This window comes from Orycteropus afer, unplaced genomic scaffold (genome assembly GCF_000298275.1).
Source record: "Orycteropus afer afer isolate SDZICR_OR568_19922 unplaced genomic scaffold, OryAfe1.0 scaffold00172, whole genome shotgun sequence".
In the NCBI taxonomy this organism is placed as follows: domain Eukaryota; kingdom Metazoa; phylum Chordata; class Mammalia; order Tubulidentata; family Orycteropodidae; genus Orycteropus; species Orycteropus afer.
Window position 1 is genome coordinate 3,248,593 of NW_006921759.1, and position 13,139 is coordinate 3,261,731.

At 41.0% G+C, this 13,139-nt stretch overlaps 1 protein-coding gene across 1 annotated transcript in view; it reads left to right on the forward strand.

The window, feature by feature from the left end:
- TMEM150C (transmembrane protein 150C) overlaps positions 1 to 12,921 on the forward strand; it is a 113,763-nt gene extending 100,842 nt beyond the window's left edge. The window contains exons 6-8 of the mRNA XM_007946817.2: positions 4,516 to 4,643; positions 8,844 to 9,021; positions 12,713 to 12,921. Coding sequence (XP_007945008.1) covers positions 4,516 to 4,643; positions 8,844 to 9,021; positions 12,713 to 12,921 — 515 coding nt within the window. The remainder of the gene's footprint in view (positions 1 to 4,515; positions 4,644 to 8,843; positions 9,022 to 12,712) is intronic.
- The last annotated feature ends 218 nt before the right edge of the window (positions 12,922 to 13,139 follow it).

Here is a 13,139-nt window from a genome sequence, read left to right on the forward strand (position 1 = left end):
GAAAGTTTACAGAGCAAATTCACTTTCCATACAGCAGCTCACATACACTTTGTCTCATAACATTGACTGCAATTTCCCACAATGCAACAGCTCCCGTCCCACTTCCTCCCCATAGTTACCTCTTCCCTGTGTCCTTCCCTCCATGCACTCCTGGCCCCTGAGCTGTCTCCGTGTGCATACACAGGCCTTCTATTCACCCATGATTGAGCTCTCCAAAGAGTGTATCTACCTAATGTAAATGTTTAGTTCATATGTCTTTCTTTTGTTTGGCTGTAAGCTACAGTAGTGGTTTCAATTTCAGACCTGTAGGGCAGCTAGGGGCCATAGTCTCAGTGGTTCCATCAGGCTCTATCAGACCAGCTATGGTGTAGTAAATTACCTAGTATGGCTTTTTTAGCCATAAATCTTTATAAACTCCATGGTGGAATTTGCCATGAGCAACTGAGTAGCTCCTGATTGTTAAAGTTATCTATCTAGGGTGTTTTTGTTGGGAACAGCATGAAGTAATTTTCTGGGAAGTTTGCTCTCTCTCAGGTGTATAGAATTCTGATGTTGGGATTGGTTAGTTTGGCCACTCTGCCAGGCTCAAAAGGAGCCCTCCTAGAGGCAGAAGAAATCTCTCACTGCCAGCTGAGAGATGCAAGAGACATACGTTGCTGAGAGAGAGACATGAGAGACATGCATTGAGAGAGACCTCAAGAGACACGCACTGCTGAGAGAGACCTCAAGAGACACAGACCACTGACAGAGAGAGAGACACCAAGAAATAGGCACTGCTGGGAAAGAGACTGAGAGAGACTGTTGGCTGAGAGACGACAGGCTGAGAGAGATTGAGCATGTTCCTGAACTTGAATTGTAGCCTGTTGCTTCTCTAATAAACCCCATAATCTGTGTGGCCACTGCAGCAAATTATCGAACCCAGTAGAGAGGTGGTGGGTACTGCTGGAGAAACAGTTGGTGTCAGAATTTGAAAGGGCTGGAGGGATGCATGGAGGCTGGAGCATGTCTGGCCTCTCAGGAGTAGGCCTTGAGCTACTGATGGTGATTCTGTCTTCCTTTTGGGGGGTTCGAGGAGGTCAGAAGTTGCGGCCTTCCTGCCACTTTGGCACCAGCATATCTAGTCCTTTTTTTTTTTTTTTTTTTTTTTTTTAATGATTTTGAGTTTTGTTCCACATTGTTCTCCCACTCTATCCAGGATCTCCTACATAGATCCCTCTCTGAGTGGTTGACAGTGGTAGCCAGGCACCATCTAGTTCTTCTGGTCTTATAGTTGTATCTGCTGAGGACTGCATGGTGTACCAGTCGCTTGGACTAATTGTTTCCATGTATCTTTGGTTTTCTTCATTCTTCTTTGCTCTGGATGAGGAGAGACCCATTATTGCATCTAGATGGCCATTTGCAAGCTTTTAGATCCCAGTCACTACTCGCCAAAGTAGGATGTGTAACAATGTTTTTGTGTAGTATGTTATGCCAATTGAGCTTGATGTCCTCTGTAACTATGGTCCCAAGCCCACAGGTCCAACTACTTACTCCCTCTGGGTAGCTGGCTGTGGCCCAAAGTGACTACAACTTTGTCTCTTGTCAGATCAGCTGGATCTTCTTCCAGGACGGATTTCTTAGTTCTTCTGGCAGTCCATGGTACTTTGATTATTCTTCACCAACACTACAACTCAAAAACATCAACTCTTCTTCAGACTTTCTTATACATTGTCCAGCTTTTACATGCATACGATGCTATTGAAAATACCATGGCTTGGGTTAGGTGCACCTTAGTCTTCAAAAAGACATCTTTGCTCCTCAGCACTTTAAAGAGATCTTTTGCAGCAGATTAGTCTAGTCCAGTATGACGTCTGATTTCTTGACTGATGCTTCCATTGGTGTTGACTGTGGATCCAAGTAATATGAAATCTTAGATAACTTCGATCTTTTCTCCATTTATTATAATGCTGCTTATTAGTCCATTTGTGAGGATTTTCATTTTCTTTATGATGAGGTCTAATTCATACTACAGAGTGTAGTCTTTACTCTTCAGTATTTCAACAGTTATTTCCAACAAGCACATATGCAGAACAGCAAAGTATTCTAGCTGAGGTCAAATAAGGCTAGTTCAGTATTTGCTAATTCATTATTTGTGAGGACTTGATAATTACTGCATATAATGAGAACCGACTGCACGTTTAATTCACCAGTGTATCCCATGGTGTCCGGTGTTGAGGTTTCTGGTCTCTATCTTATGGCTTTATCTGATGATCACTTTGTGCCCTGGTGTTATGTGTTGAATTGCTCTTCTCTCCTACCTTCTATTTCCATCCTAAAAAATTAATAAGAAGTTGTGTGTATTTCCTTTAGGATAGTTACTGTCATTATTTACAGACTTTTAATACATTGTAACTCCTAACTAGATCCCTCAAACCATTAGGTTGAGAAACTTGTCAACTCCAGTGTAATTTATTAATTTTCTAATCAAGAGTGGGCATTAGTGGAAACATAAAGATACTGTCTTATTAATTTGACATTTCATAAATTATGGTTTGTTTCTATTTTATTTAAAAAATCCAAATATTAATGAAATTATATCCCACTCTTTGATCAGAGGTAGTTAGAACTGAAATGCGACTCAGCTTAGCTTATAGCTTGAAATGCTGTTGTTGTTGTTAGGTGCCATCGAGCTGTCTCTGACTCATAGCGACTGTATGTACAACAGAATGAAACACTGCCTGGTCCTGTGCGAGCCTCACAATCCTTGCCATACTTGAGCCCATCCTTACAGCCACTGTGGTAATCCATCTCATTGAGGGCCTTCCCCTTTTTCGTTGACCCTCTGCTTTACCAAGCATGATATCCTTCTCCAAGGGATGTTAGACCATGAAATTTAACAGCCTAGAAAATGAAAATTTATGTGTGAATTTTCTTTATTAATGGCTACTAATGACTTATAATCAAGGTAAAACCTTTAGCAAGTAATTACCTATTTATTTGCTATGTAAATAGCATAATTCTTGAATTTCTAATTATCTTCTCTGTTGAACATTAAGGTCAAAATAAATTGTCTTAAGAAGGAGAGCATTTCTTTATATGTAAATATAATTTATATTAACTGCAAGTATTTTTCATCATTTGTAGGGTAACCTTTCCCAGTTTTTTTTTTTTTTTTAATAAGTATGAAAATATCTTTGCACTTAAAAATAAAAGATGATTCTTAGATTAGTGTCTTGAATATGCATGGTCCCCAAAGTTATTATTAGAAGTCAAGTTTGAAATCTAAGTAATTTCCCTCATTCTGAGTTCAAATACTTAGATAACAATTTGCTTCAAAAGATACAAATGACTTTTTAAAATGTATAATTAATATCTTTTGGAAGAATTGAAACCAAAAGAAAATACACAGAAACTTGTTGCTGTCAAATCAGTACCAATTCGTGGTGACCTCATGTGTTATAGAGTAAAACTACTTCATAGGGTTTTTTGGGCTACAGCCTTTAGGAGCTCTGGTGGCATAGTGCCTAAGGCATTTGACTACTAACCAGAAGGCTGACGGTTCAAACCCACCATCCACTCCTCAGAAAGAAGGTTGGGCAATCTACTTCTGTAGTGATACTGCCTTGGCAACCCAAGGAGGGGTCGCTATGAGTTGGGGCTGACTCGATGGCAGTGAGTTTAGATTTTTGGTTTAGCCTTTAAGGAAGCAGAGCAGCAGGACTTTCTTCTGTTGTATCAGTGGTTTGGTTCAAACTGCCAACCTTTAGATTAGTAGCTGAGTGCAAACAACTTGTGCCTCCCAGGGACCTTAATTTGGAAGAGTTAAGCATTCTTTATGTATCTGTGATTTTAGTATGTACCAGACCCCAAAATTTGCTATGTTAAAATAAAAGTTGTATAAACATTGATTACTATAATTGCTCTAATTTGAATGAACTATCTGTGTCCTTTGATGATGACCTTCTAGAGATAGAATAAAAGGTAAGTGGGAGTAAAATCAGTAATAAAGGAATTTGCACACTTTCCTTTATCTTCCTTCCATCCCCAGGAATAATTTCTGGCACAGGGACCAGTAGGTTTGTCTAGACGTGGTAACCTTGTCTTCTACCCCGTGTTTCCCTGCTCTTTCTGGTCTAACACTGTAAAAGCCTAATTGGATCAGTGAGTTCCCATGCACTGTCTTTATCCCCTTCTTCCTTGTGTGTGCCAAGCCTCTGCAGTGCTTTTCTAAGCCAGCCTATCCTGTGCTGACCTTGTTTCTGAGAACTCCAAGAACAACGCTGTTAGCAGTTCTGTTACCCGTGCTCATCACCCAGATAACATCCATCACTGCTGCTTCAATTCCCCTCTGCCTCTCTCAGGTTAGGAATAATAAAACATTTTAATCATCCTAAGTGTCTCATGGAACATTCCTAAGGAAAAAAAAAAAATGTCCACTTCAGAGTTTTAAATGTACATTGTGGCTTTAAAACTCTGCATCAGAGTCTGGGTATATGATGGAAATTTAGAAAATTTGACATTTTGTTTTATTCCTAGCCCTTGTGGTAGCAGTTCTACGCTTCATACAACTGAAACCAAAGGTTTTAAACCCGTGGCTGAATATCAGTGGATTGGTGGCGCTGTGTCTGGCTTCTTTTGGAATGACCTTACTTGGTAATTTTCAGGTACTTCACTTGGCCTTTTTCACCTCCCTCTTACACTGGTAAGACCTTCACGTATCTTATTATCACAGCCTCTGAGGTATCTCTTGCTTGTATTAAAAATAACTAGTTATAAAAATTGCTATAAAAATTGGTATATGTTTGGTGTGTATAAACCAAAAAAAAAGTACTTACAGAAAAAATAAATGTTTTTTTTTTTTTTTTTAAAGTAACTTGTTACTATATGGCCCATTCTGCATGAATTCTTTTTATAAAATGCTAACAGTAGTTCCTAACACAGACAAGTTCTCCAGCAGTAAGTTCTTATGGTCTTTCAGCCTGGTGCACCTAAGTTCACATTACACATGTGAGGAGGATTATTATGCATTTGAGATACAGTGCAACTATGGGGAAAAGTACCTACCAAAATAGCTGTGTATTTTGTTACTTGAACTTCAAAGTGCTTTACATATAATATTTCATAACAAATTGTATCCTGAAGTGTCCTTCTAGAAAACTGATAGGATCCTTGCCTTTTTATGGTTAAACACTGAGCATGCTTATTGAATGAAACCTTTTATTTCAGATTAGCAACCTCACGTGGGAATCAAGTTTGAAAGCCCAGATTTTCTCCCCAGTATCTGTGACTTGTATGAAAGTGTACCAGCCCTAATTCTTCTTTCTAGAAATTCAGAAGCCCAGGGCAAAACCTTTAGCAAAAATGCCCTTTGCCAATACTGTCACTCAGCTCTTGACTCGCTTCAGTGTAAAACAGACAAGGAGACCCTTGCTCTCTTAGATGAATTGTCTAACTGATTTCCCTGTCATTTTCCAATCTATGCTATAAAGTGCTGCTAGACATTTCCTTCTAGTAGTCAAACTCTGATCCTGTCACTCTCCTCCCTCACCCATTGAATGAAATTCAGATGATGTGGGCATCCAAGACCCTCAATATTTTAGTGAGTGTTTAGTAATGTTTTCACTGCAAAGATGGTAGTGGATTTTTTAAGACTATATCTTGTCCTGAGTGTCCTTCAGTTTAAACTGAAGAAATAACACAAGGCACAGCTCAGTGAGTGTGGCTCTGCAGGGGTCCTTGTTAGTCTGTTCCAAGTATGCAGCTCTCTGGTTGTCCAGCTTGATGGGGGTTGATGGGAGCACAATAGTTAGAGGAATTGGCAGGATTTACCTCTCTGTCAAACGATTCATCAAGTAGAAAATATTGAGTGCCAGGAAGACTTATTCCCTAAGACTTTACCTGGCACATAGTCAAAAGCCAAACTCACTGCCATCGAATTGTTTCCGACTCATAGCGACCGTTTGGGTTTCCAAGGCTGTAAATCTTTATGGAAGTAGATTGCCCAGTCTTTCTTCCGCAGAGCAGCTGGTGGGTTTGAACTGCTTAGCCGTCCACTTAGCCGTTAGCTTAGCAGTCAAGTGATAAGGCAGTAAAATTTGGTTTTTGACTGTGTGCCAGGTCAAGTCTTAGGGAATAAGTCGTCCTGGTTCAGTGAGTTGTCAGGAGAATATCTGGGAGTCTGTCCCCTTAAGCTCCAAAACGTTAGTGGGTGGGGCATTTTTTTACTGAGATTTTTGGTAGAAGTCTTTCTCCCACCTGCCTGCTTATGCCGCAGGTGCAGGCATGTTGTGAAACACTCAGCTATCATTTTTCTCAGCTATAGATATGATAAAAATTTCTGGATAAACATTTTGCTCTCTATTAAAGTCCTAGAAGAATTCTAGAGATTGGGTTGATTTGATAAACTATTTTGGGTTGTTACAGATTAAAGACTCGCCAAATCACTGGCATTTAAAAATATCTCTCACTTAAAATATCTTTTGTAATTGCATATATTGTTAACTGCATATATAAGAAAATTAAATCTACTATTGAAGAGATGGTTATTAAAACATGGTGAAAACAGTATTTTTTTTGAATCGCCACTGCCTTCAGGTATTTTGTTTTGTTTGGTATTATTGTAAATAATGATTGCATCAAATCATTACTTTTCCTGTACAATTTTTTTTATTGTTTTTCACAAGAGTTTCACCCTTCTTTGGAAGAAGCCACTTTTTACCCATATAACTCAAAATACATATTTTAATAACTTATTTTAAATCGTTATTTTGCAAATAAAATTTTCCTTCTAGTAAATTGGTTTTCCATGCTGTACATAACACAAATGGGTCCCCTTTTATCCATTAACTTGATAAAAGTCTTGACCATGAATTTTCAAGCACTGGTATCGTTGAATGGGTCTCCAAATACAAGTATGCATTGCTTAATGTCCATTAGGGCAGTGGCCTGTGAATCTGTGGTCCCGTAAAGTTATGATAGAGTTCAGAAATCCCGATGGGGGATTGAACGAAGTGCTTTGCTAAGTACAGAGACGCAGCGATCCCATCTGCCTCTCACTAGCTCTCCAGGTCCTGCCTTTGCCCTGCTCCTGGGGCAGCAGTGGAAGGGGATCGCAATGTCCATCTGTAGCTGCCTGGCCCACCACACTCGCCTCAAGCAGGGACCACGCAGTCGCTGCAGGAGCCCACGAGGGGGTGCTCTCGCATGGGACTCCCGCCCAGGCCGTGTCTTCTTTCTTGGTGGTGGCCGCTAGGTTTCGTGCTGAGAAGAGGCAGCGGGGCTGGAAGAGCTTGAAGCCCACATAGGTGTGGGGGTAGTGTGCAGGAAGGCACGGGAAGCGAGCAGGTGGCATAGGGCAGGGAGGCAGCCGCCTGGACTGTACACGCTGTGGCAGAGGGGGCCGGGGTGGGGGGTGACCACACAGGACCAGCAGCTTTTCCCACAGCCCCCTCCACATCTCTGGGTCTCGCAGGATGACCCTTGCTTGCCTCTCTCCTGTATTTACTATAGTATTCACACAAGTCCAACTCACATTAACACCCTATTTCACAGACTGTATTATGGACATTAAGGAGCTCTGGTAGCACAGTGGTTAAGGTATTTGGCTGCTAACCAAAAAGTTGACAGATTGAACCCATCAGCCTCTGCTCTGCTGGGCAGAAATGAGGCAGTCTGCTTCCCTAAAGATTATAGCCTTGGAAACCCTATGGGGCAGTTCTACTCTGTGCTGTAGTGTCACTGTGAGTCTGAATCCACTGGATGGCAGTAGGTTTGTGTGTTTTGTTGTTGTTTTTGTTTTCTTATTGTGGACGGTAACCAACGCATACCTATACTGCAAAAGGAAACCAAACAGAACAAATCCGTGTAACAATGATTTGGTCACATTAATGTATAAGCCAGTTTTATAAGAGTAAAGAATGTTGTTGTTGTTATGTGCCCTCGAATCGGACCCGACTCATAGCGACCCCTCCTTGGGTTTCTGAGGCAGTATCACTATGGAAATAGATTGCCCAGCCTTCCTTCCGAGGAGTGGCTGGTAGGTTTGAACCGCCAGTCTTCTGGTTAGCAGACAAGTGCCTTAAGCACTACGCTACCAGAGCTCCCATAGACAAGGGTTAATAGTTGTCTTTGCCAATAAAATCTGGACCTGCCTAATAGGCCATCCTTGGTGAGTGATTCCAAGTTCAGCCAGATTCCAAGTTCATTTTCTTAGGCTTGGAAAACAAAGTTTGGGGTGGATGCTTTTAGAATCTTAGACATTTTCCTTTTTTTGTATAACCTTTGCTCTTTTCTTTTAGTTTCCCACAAAGCTTTTCTAGAAAATAAATTTAAGAATGATTATCACTGCCTATGTAGTTTGTGGACAAATGTTTTTGGGGTGCTGGAGTACAATTTAAGGAACTCTGGCAGTGTAGTGGGTAAGGCATTTGCCTCCTAACCAAAAGTTCAATGGTTCAAACCCACCAGCTGCTCCATGGGAGAAAGATGAGGCAGTCTGCTTCCATAAAGATTACAGTCCTTTGTAAATGTGCACCCAAATCACAACTGAAAGGGGGCGGGGGAGATTACAGCAACCCTGTTGGGGTTGCTATGACAATCAGCTCCATGGCTGAACCATGATTTGGGTTCTGGGTAGAATATTATTTATTTCCCTTTTTTTTTCCTCATAGTTGGAACCCACTGAAAACATACACAAGGAGCCAGTTGGGGATGAAGGAATCTAATCTTTTAAAATTTATTATCCCATTTTTGGGATATCCCCCGCCCCTTCCCTCTCTCACTTACTCCAATGGCTTGTGTGTCTTTTTTTTTTTTTTTTTCCCCCAAAAATGAGTCTCCACGTACCATTTTTGTTGATCCCTCAGCTCACAAATGATGAAGAAATCCATAACGTTGGGACTTCCTTGACCTTTGGATTTGGCACATTGACCTGCTGGATCCAGGCTGCATTGACACTCAAAGTCAACATCAAGAATGAAGGACGGAAAGTTGGAATTCCCAGAGTTGTTCTGTCAGCATCTATCACTCTTTGTGTGGTCCTCTGTATCCTTTGAATGCGAGACACTTCTTTGCCAATGAATTTAAACACAGATAACATCTATGTAGAAGATAAGTCAATTGCTTGCCCCAGTGGGTTAGGATATATTGTTGTCATATCATCTCAGAATCTTAGACAAAACAGAAAAATAAATAGTATAAAAACACTGTCAGACCTACTTTTGATGCCAGAGAGGAAATGGAGAACTTTAAAAAAGAAAAAGAGGTTTGCCTTCTCAAGATTATTATAGTTTCTATCTGTAGGAATGGTGTAATGTGTTCTCCTTATCACTAAAAATGTGAAAGTTCCCCTTTTTGAAAAACAAAATGCATAAACAAAAGAGAATTGTGACTTTTTTCTGCATCTTAAAAAAAGAAACAATTTGGCTTTTTTTAAAGGCCCTACTCATTTGGGAGCTCTGGTAGCATAGTGGCTAAGGCACTTGACTGCTAACCAGAAGGCTGGAGGTTCAAACCCACCAGCCACTCCTCGGAAGGAAGGTTGGGCAATCCTACTTCTGTAGTGATACGACTATGAGTCGGGTCCGACTCGACGGCACATAACAACAACAACAGCTCATTAATTTATTAACTCTTAAGATGAACTTCAGGGGACAAGTACATTTATGTCTCTCAGGAAAATAGCTAAGCTTTTCTGGAAAATAAATTTACTAAAGATAGACTACCATTGTATTTATCGTTTTCCTGTTGTTGTGTTGTTGTTATGTGCTGTTGAGTCAGACCCAACTCATAGCAACCCCTCCTCGGGTTTCCGAGGCAGTATTACTTCGGAAGTAGATTGCCCAGCCTTCCTTCTGAGGAGTAGCTGATGGATTTAAACTGCCAGCCTTCTGGTTAGTAAAGTGCCTTAGGCACTATGCCATATAGTCTTCCTAGAGAGAGACTAGTCTAGGATGGAGCACAGTGGCACCTACTGGTAGCATGACCCAATGGAAGCTGGCCATTTCACATCCCACAGATCAGCTCAGTCACTCATACTGTGGGACTGAGTAATCAGAAGGGTTCTCTCCCATAGCTCTTCCTCTTCAGAAAGCCAGAAAGGAAGGGCATAAAGTTTCCTAAATGGTAGATTGTATAGTTAATACGGGAGCTCTGGTAGCATAGTGGCTAAGACACTTGCCTGCTAACCAGACGGCTGGCGGTTCAAACCCACCAGCCACTCCTCGGAAGGAAGGTTGGGCAATCCTACTTCTGTAGTGATACTGCCTTGGAAACCCAAAGAGGGGTCGCTGTGAGTCAGGTCTGACTAGACGGCACATAATAACAACAACAACATAGTTAATACAGTCACACAGCTTCAATCATAATAATACCCAACATTTATTAAGTAGTTACTATGGTCTAGGTACTGTTCTAGGAGCCAATACAACACACAGAGATATATTTCAAGGAAACACTTCATGCAACTGTGGAGGCTGGCAAGTCCCAAATGCATGGCTCAGGCATCAGGCTGGAGGCTTCTTCTGATTCACGTGGTTGCAAGGGCTGAAGAACACAAAATCAGCAAGTCACATGGTAAACTGCTGGCTCATAGGGCTGCAGAGGCCGGCCAATCCCAAAATCTGGGATGGCAGGGTGCTGGCTCACGTCCCAAGAAACAGAGGTCAGAGGATGACGAGTTGGATGTAAGATCAAGAGAGGATGAACTTTGCCGGAACATCAGTATATATTGGATACAGGCCACACCCCCAAAGAGGGTCCCCTTTCAACTGATTGGCTGCTTACATCAGATTACAAAATAGAGGATGATTACATATTTTCTGCCAACCCACTGACAATGATGGGCTAGCCAAGTGGACACATAACCTTAACCATCACAGCAGATAAAAATAGTAGAGCGCAGAGAGGTTAATTTGCCCAAGATCACACAAGTAGTATGTTGTTGTTAGCTGCTGTTGTGTCCTACTCATAGCGACCCTATGCATAGCAGAATGAAACACTGCCCGATTCTGCACCAGCTCCATGATCCTAGCTATGTGGTATGTGGTAGATCAAGTTTTAAACTCAGGCTCAATTCTTGCACTCATAACCACTAAGTGGTTCTGCTTTTCCAACTTGCAAGAAAGTTGGTCTTGAAATACAAATCAACATTTAGCATTCAGGGATGTTCTCTAATTAATGGAGTCTTTTATATCTTCTTTCCTCACAAATTGCCATTCAGTAATTCCGTTGGTTCAATTTCTACCAGTCACATTAGATAGAAAACATTCAAGAACTTGAAATTTAAGCCAAAAGACTTGCAGCTTGCCAACAACCTGATTAAAGTATTTTATAAGTAAGAAGGTCAAAGATCTGCCCAACTGGGCTTTGAAGATTTATCCTTTCCCTATTAACTTAAGTAATAAGTATTTTTTTGGCAGTATTTTGGTAAAATCAGAGTAGTGTGGACAGACTTTAAATTATCCTGAGTTTTGAGCTTATACCAAGTGGCTCTGATCTGAATACCTGGAAGCATTTCTTGGTTTTCAGGAGAATGGATTCAGGCCTAGTCAGAACAACTAAGGTTGGCCAAAGTGGTTTAATATATTCTTACCATTGGAAAATTTCCCAAGATTTTAAGTCGAGCTCTGGAGAAGAAACTAATTCTAAAGTATTATTTCTGATGTTCTGAATGAATGTATTTTGACCTTGGCTTTTCATTAAGAGATGCTGTGAATCTTTCTCCTTCCTTTCTCCTGCCCTCATATATCTTGGGTGAAGTTATAAATATTCAAACATAGGCATCTCATGTTGTGGTGTTCATGGTTATTAATTGCATATTTTCATTTGGGCACAAGTTTAAGTGTGACTCTGGGAATGAAGCTAACTTATACATTAATGCTTGGACTTTTATTGAGCAGTTCTTTATTTCTGCTAAGTATTATCTGAAAGACAAAAGTGAAAATTAGAAGGGGGAGAGGAGCCTCTCAGACATTTTTAGTAGCTGTGCAGAGGCAAGCATAACTTATATGGAAGTAATTAACTATTTGTTAGGCTCAGAATAATTTATGCAGATATAATTACTATAACCCATAACCATTTTCAGTGATTTTACAAAAGTTAGTTTTATTTTTCTGGTCTTCCAATTACTTTAGAATCCTATTGGAAATCTCCATTTGTTAGACAAGGAACTTCTGGTGATGTAGTAGTGGTTTAGGCATTCAGCTGCTAACCAGAAGGTTGCTGGTTCAACCCCACCAGCAGCTCTGTGGGAGAAAGATAGGCAATCTCCTTCTGTAAACATAGCTTTGGAAACCCTATGGGGCAGTTCTGTTCTCCTTATAGGGTTGCTGTGAGTTGGATCCACCTCGATGGCAGTGGGTTCATGGTGGATGAACACTGTTCCTGGAGTCAGGATGCTTGTGTTTAAATCCCAGTTCCACCAGTTAATGCCTGTGTGATCTCAGGCAAGTTATTTAACCACTTGGCCTTTGTTTCCCCTATCTGTAAGTGAACTGCTGACAATGACAGGGTTGTGGTGAAGAATAAGATCATCCGGGAAAACACTTAGAACCACATCTGGCACAAAATAAAAGGATCAATATTATCTGTTGTTCTTCATGTAAATGTGTGGGTTTATCAAGCTCTGTCACAAGTGAGAAGGGGTGAGCCAGACTTTTCCATCACCTCTCTGCCCAGAAAAAAGCCCAGTTTTAATGGGGTTGATGTGGGTAATTTCCTTGACTGCTTCTCCCAGACTTCATCCTCATGGCCCAAGGCATCCACATGTATGCAGCCAGGATCCAGTGGGGCCTAGTCATGTGCTTCCTGTCTTACTTTGGCACCTTCGCTGTGGAGTTCCGACATTATCGCTATGAGATTGTTTGCTCTGAATACCAAGAGAATTTCCTAAGCTTCTCAGAAAGCCTGTCAGAAGCTTCTGAATATCAAACCGACCAGGTGTAACCCATCAGCTTCTCCTTGCTGGTGAGGTGGGTGTGATGGTGGGGGAGGGGCCAGGAGGATACACTCACAGGACTTGACATATGACCTCATGACACATTTTTCACACACACGTTCACACATATACTGTGCATCCATTCATGACCACATTTGCCAAATGAGCTTTTCAGGGCAAGTTATTTCTTAATGTAAAAGCACAAGCCCTTGTGTGTTGAAATATA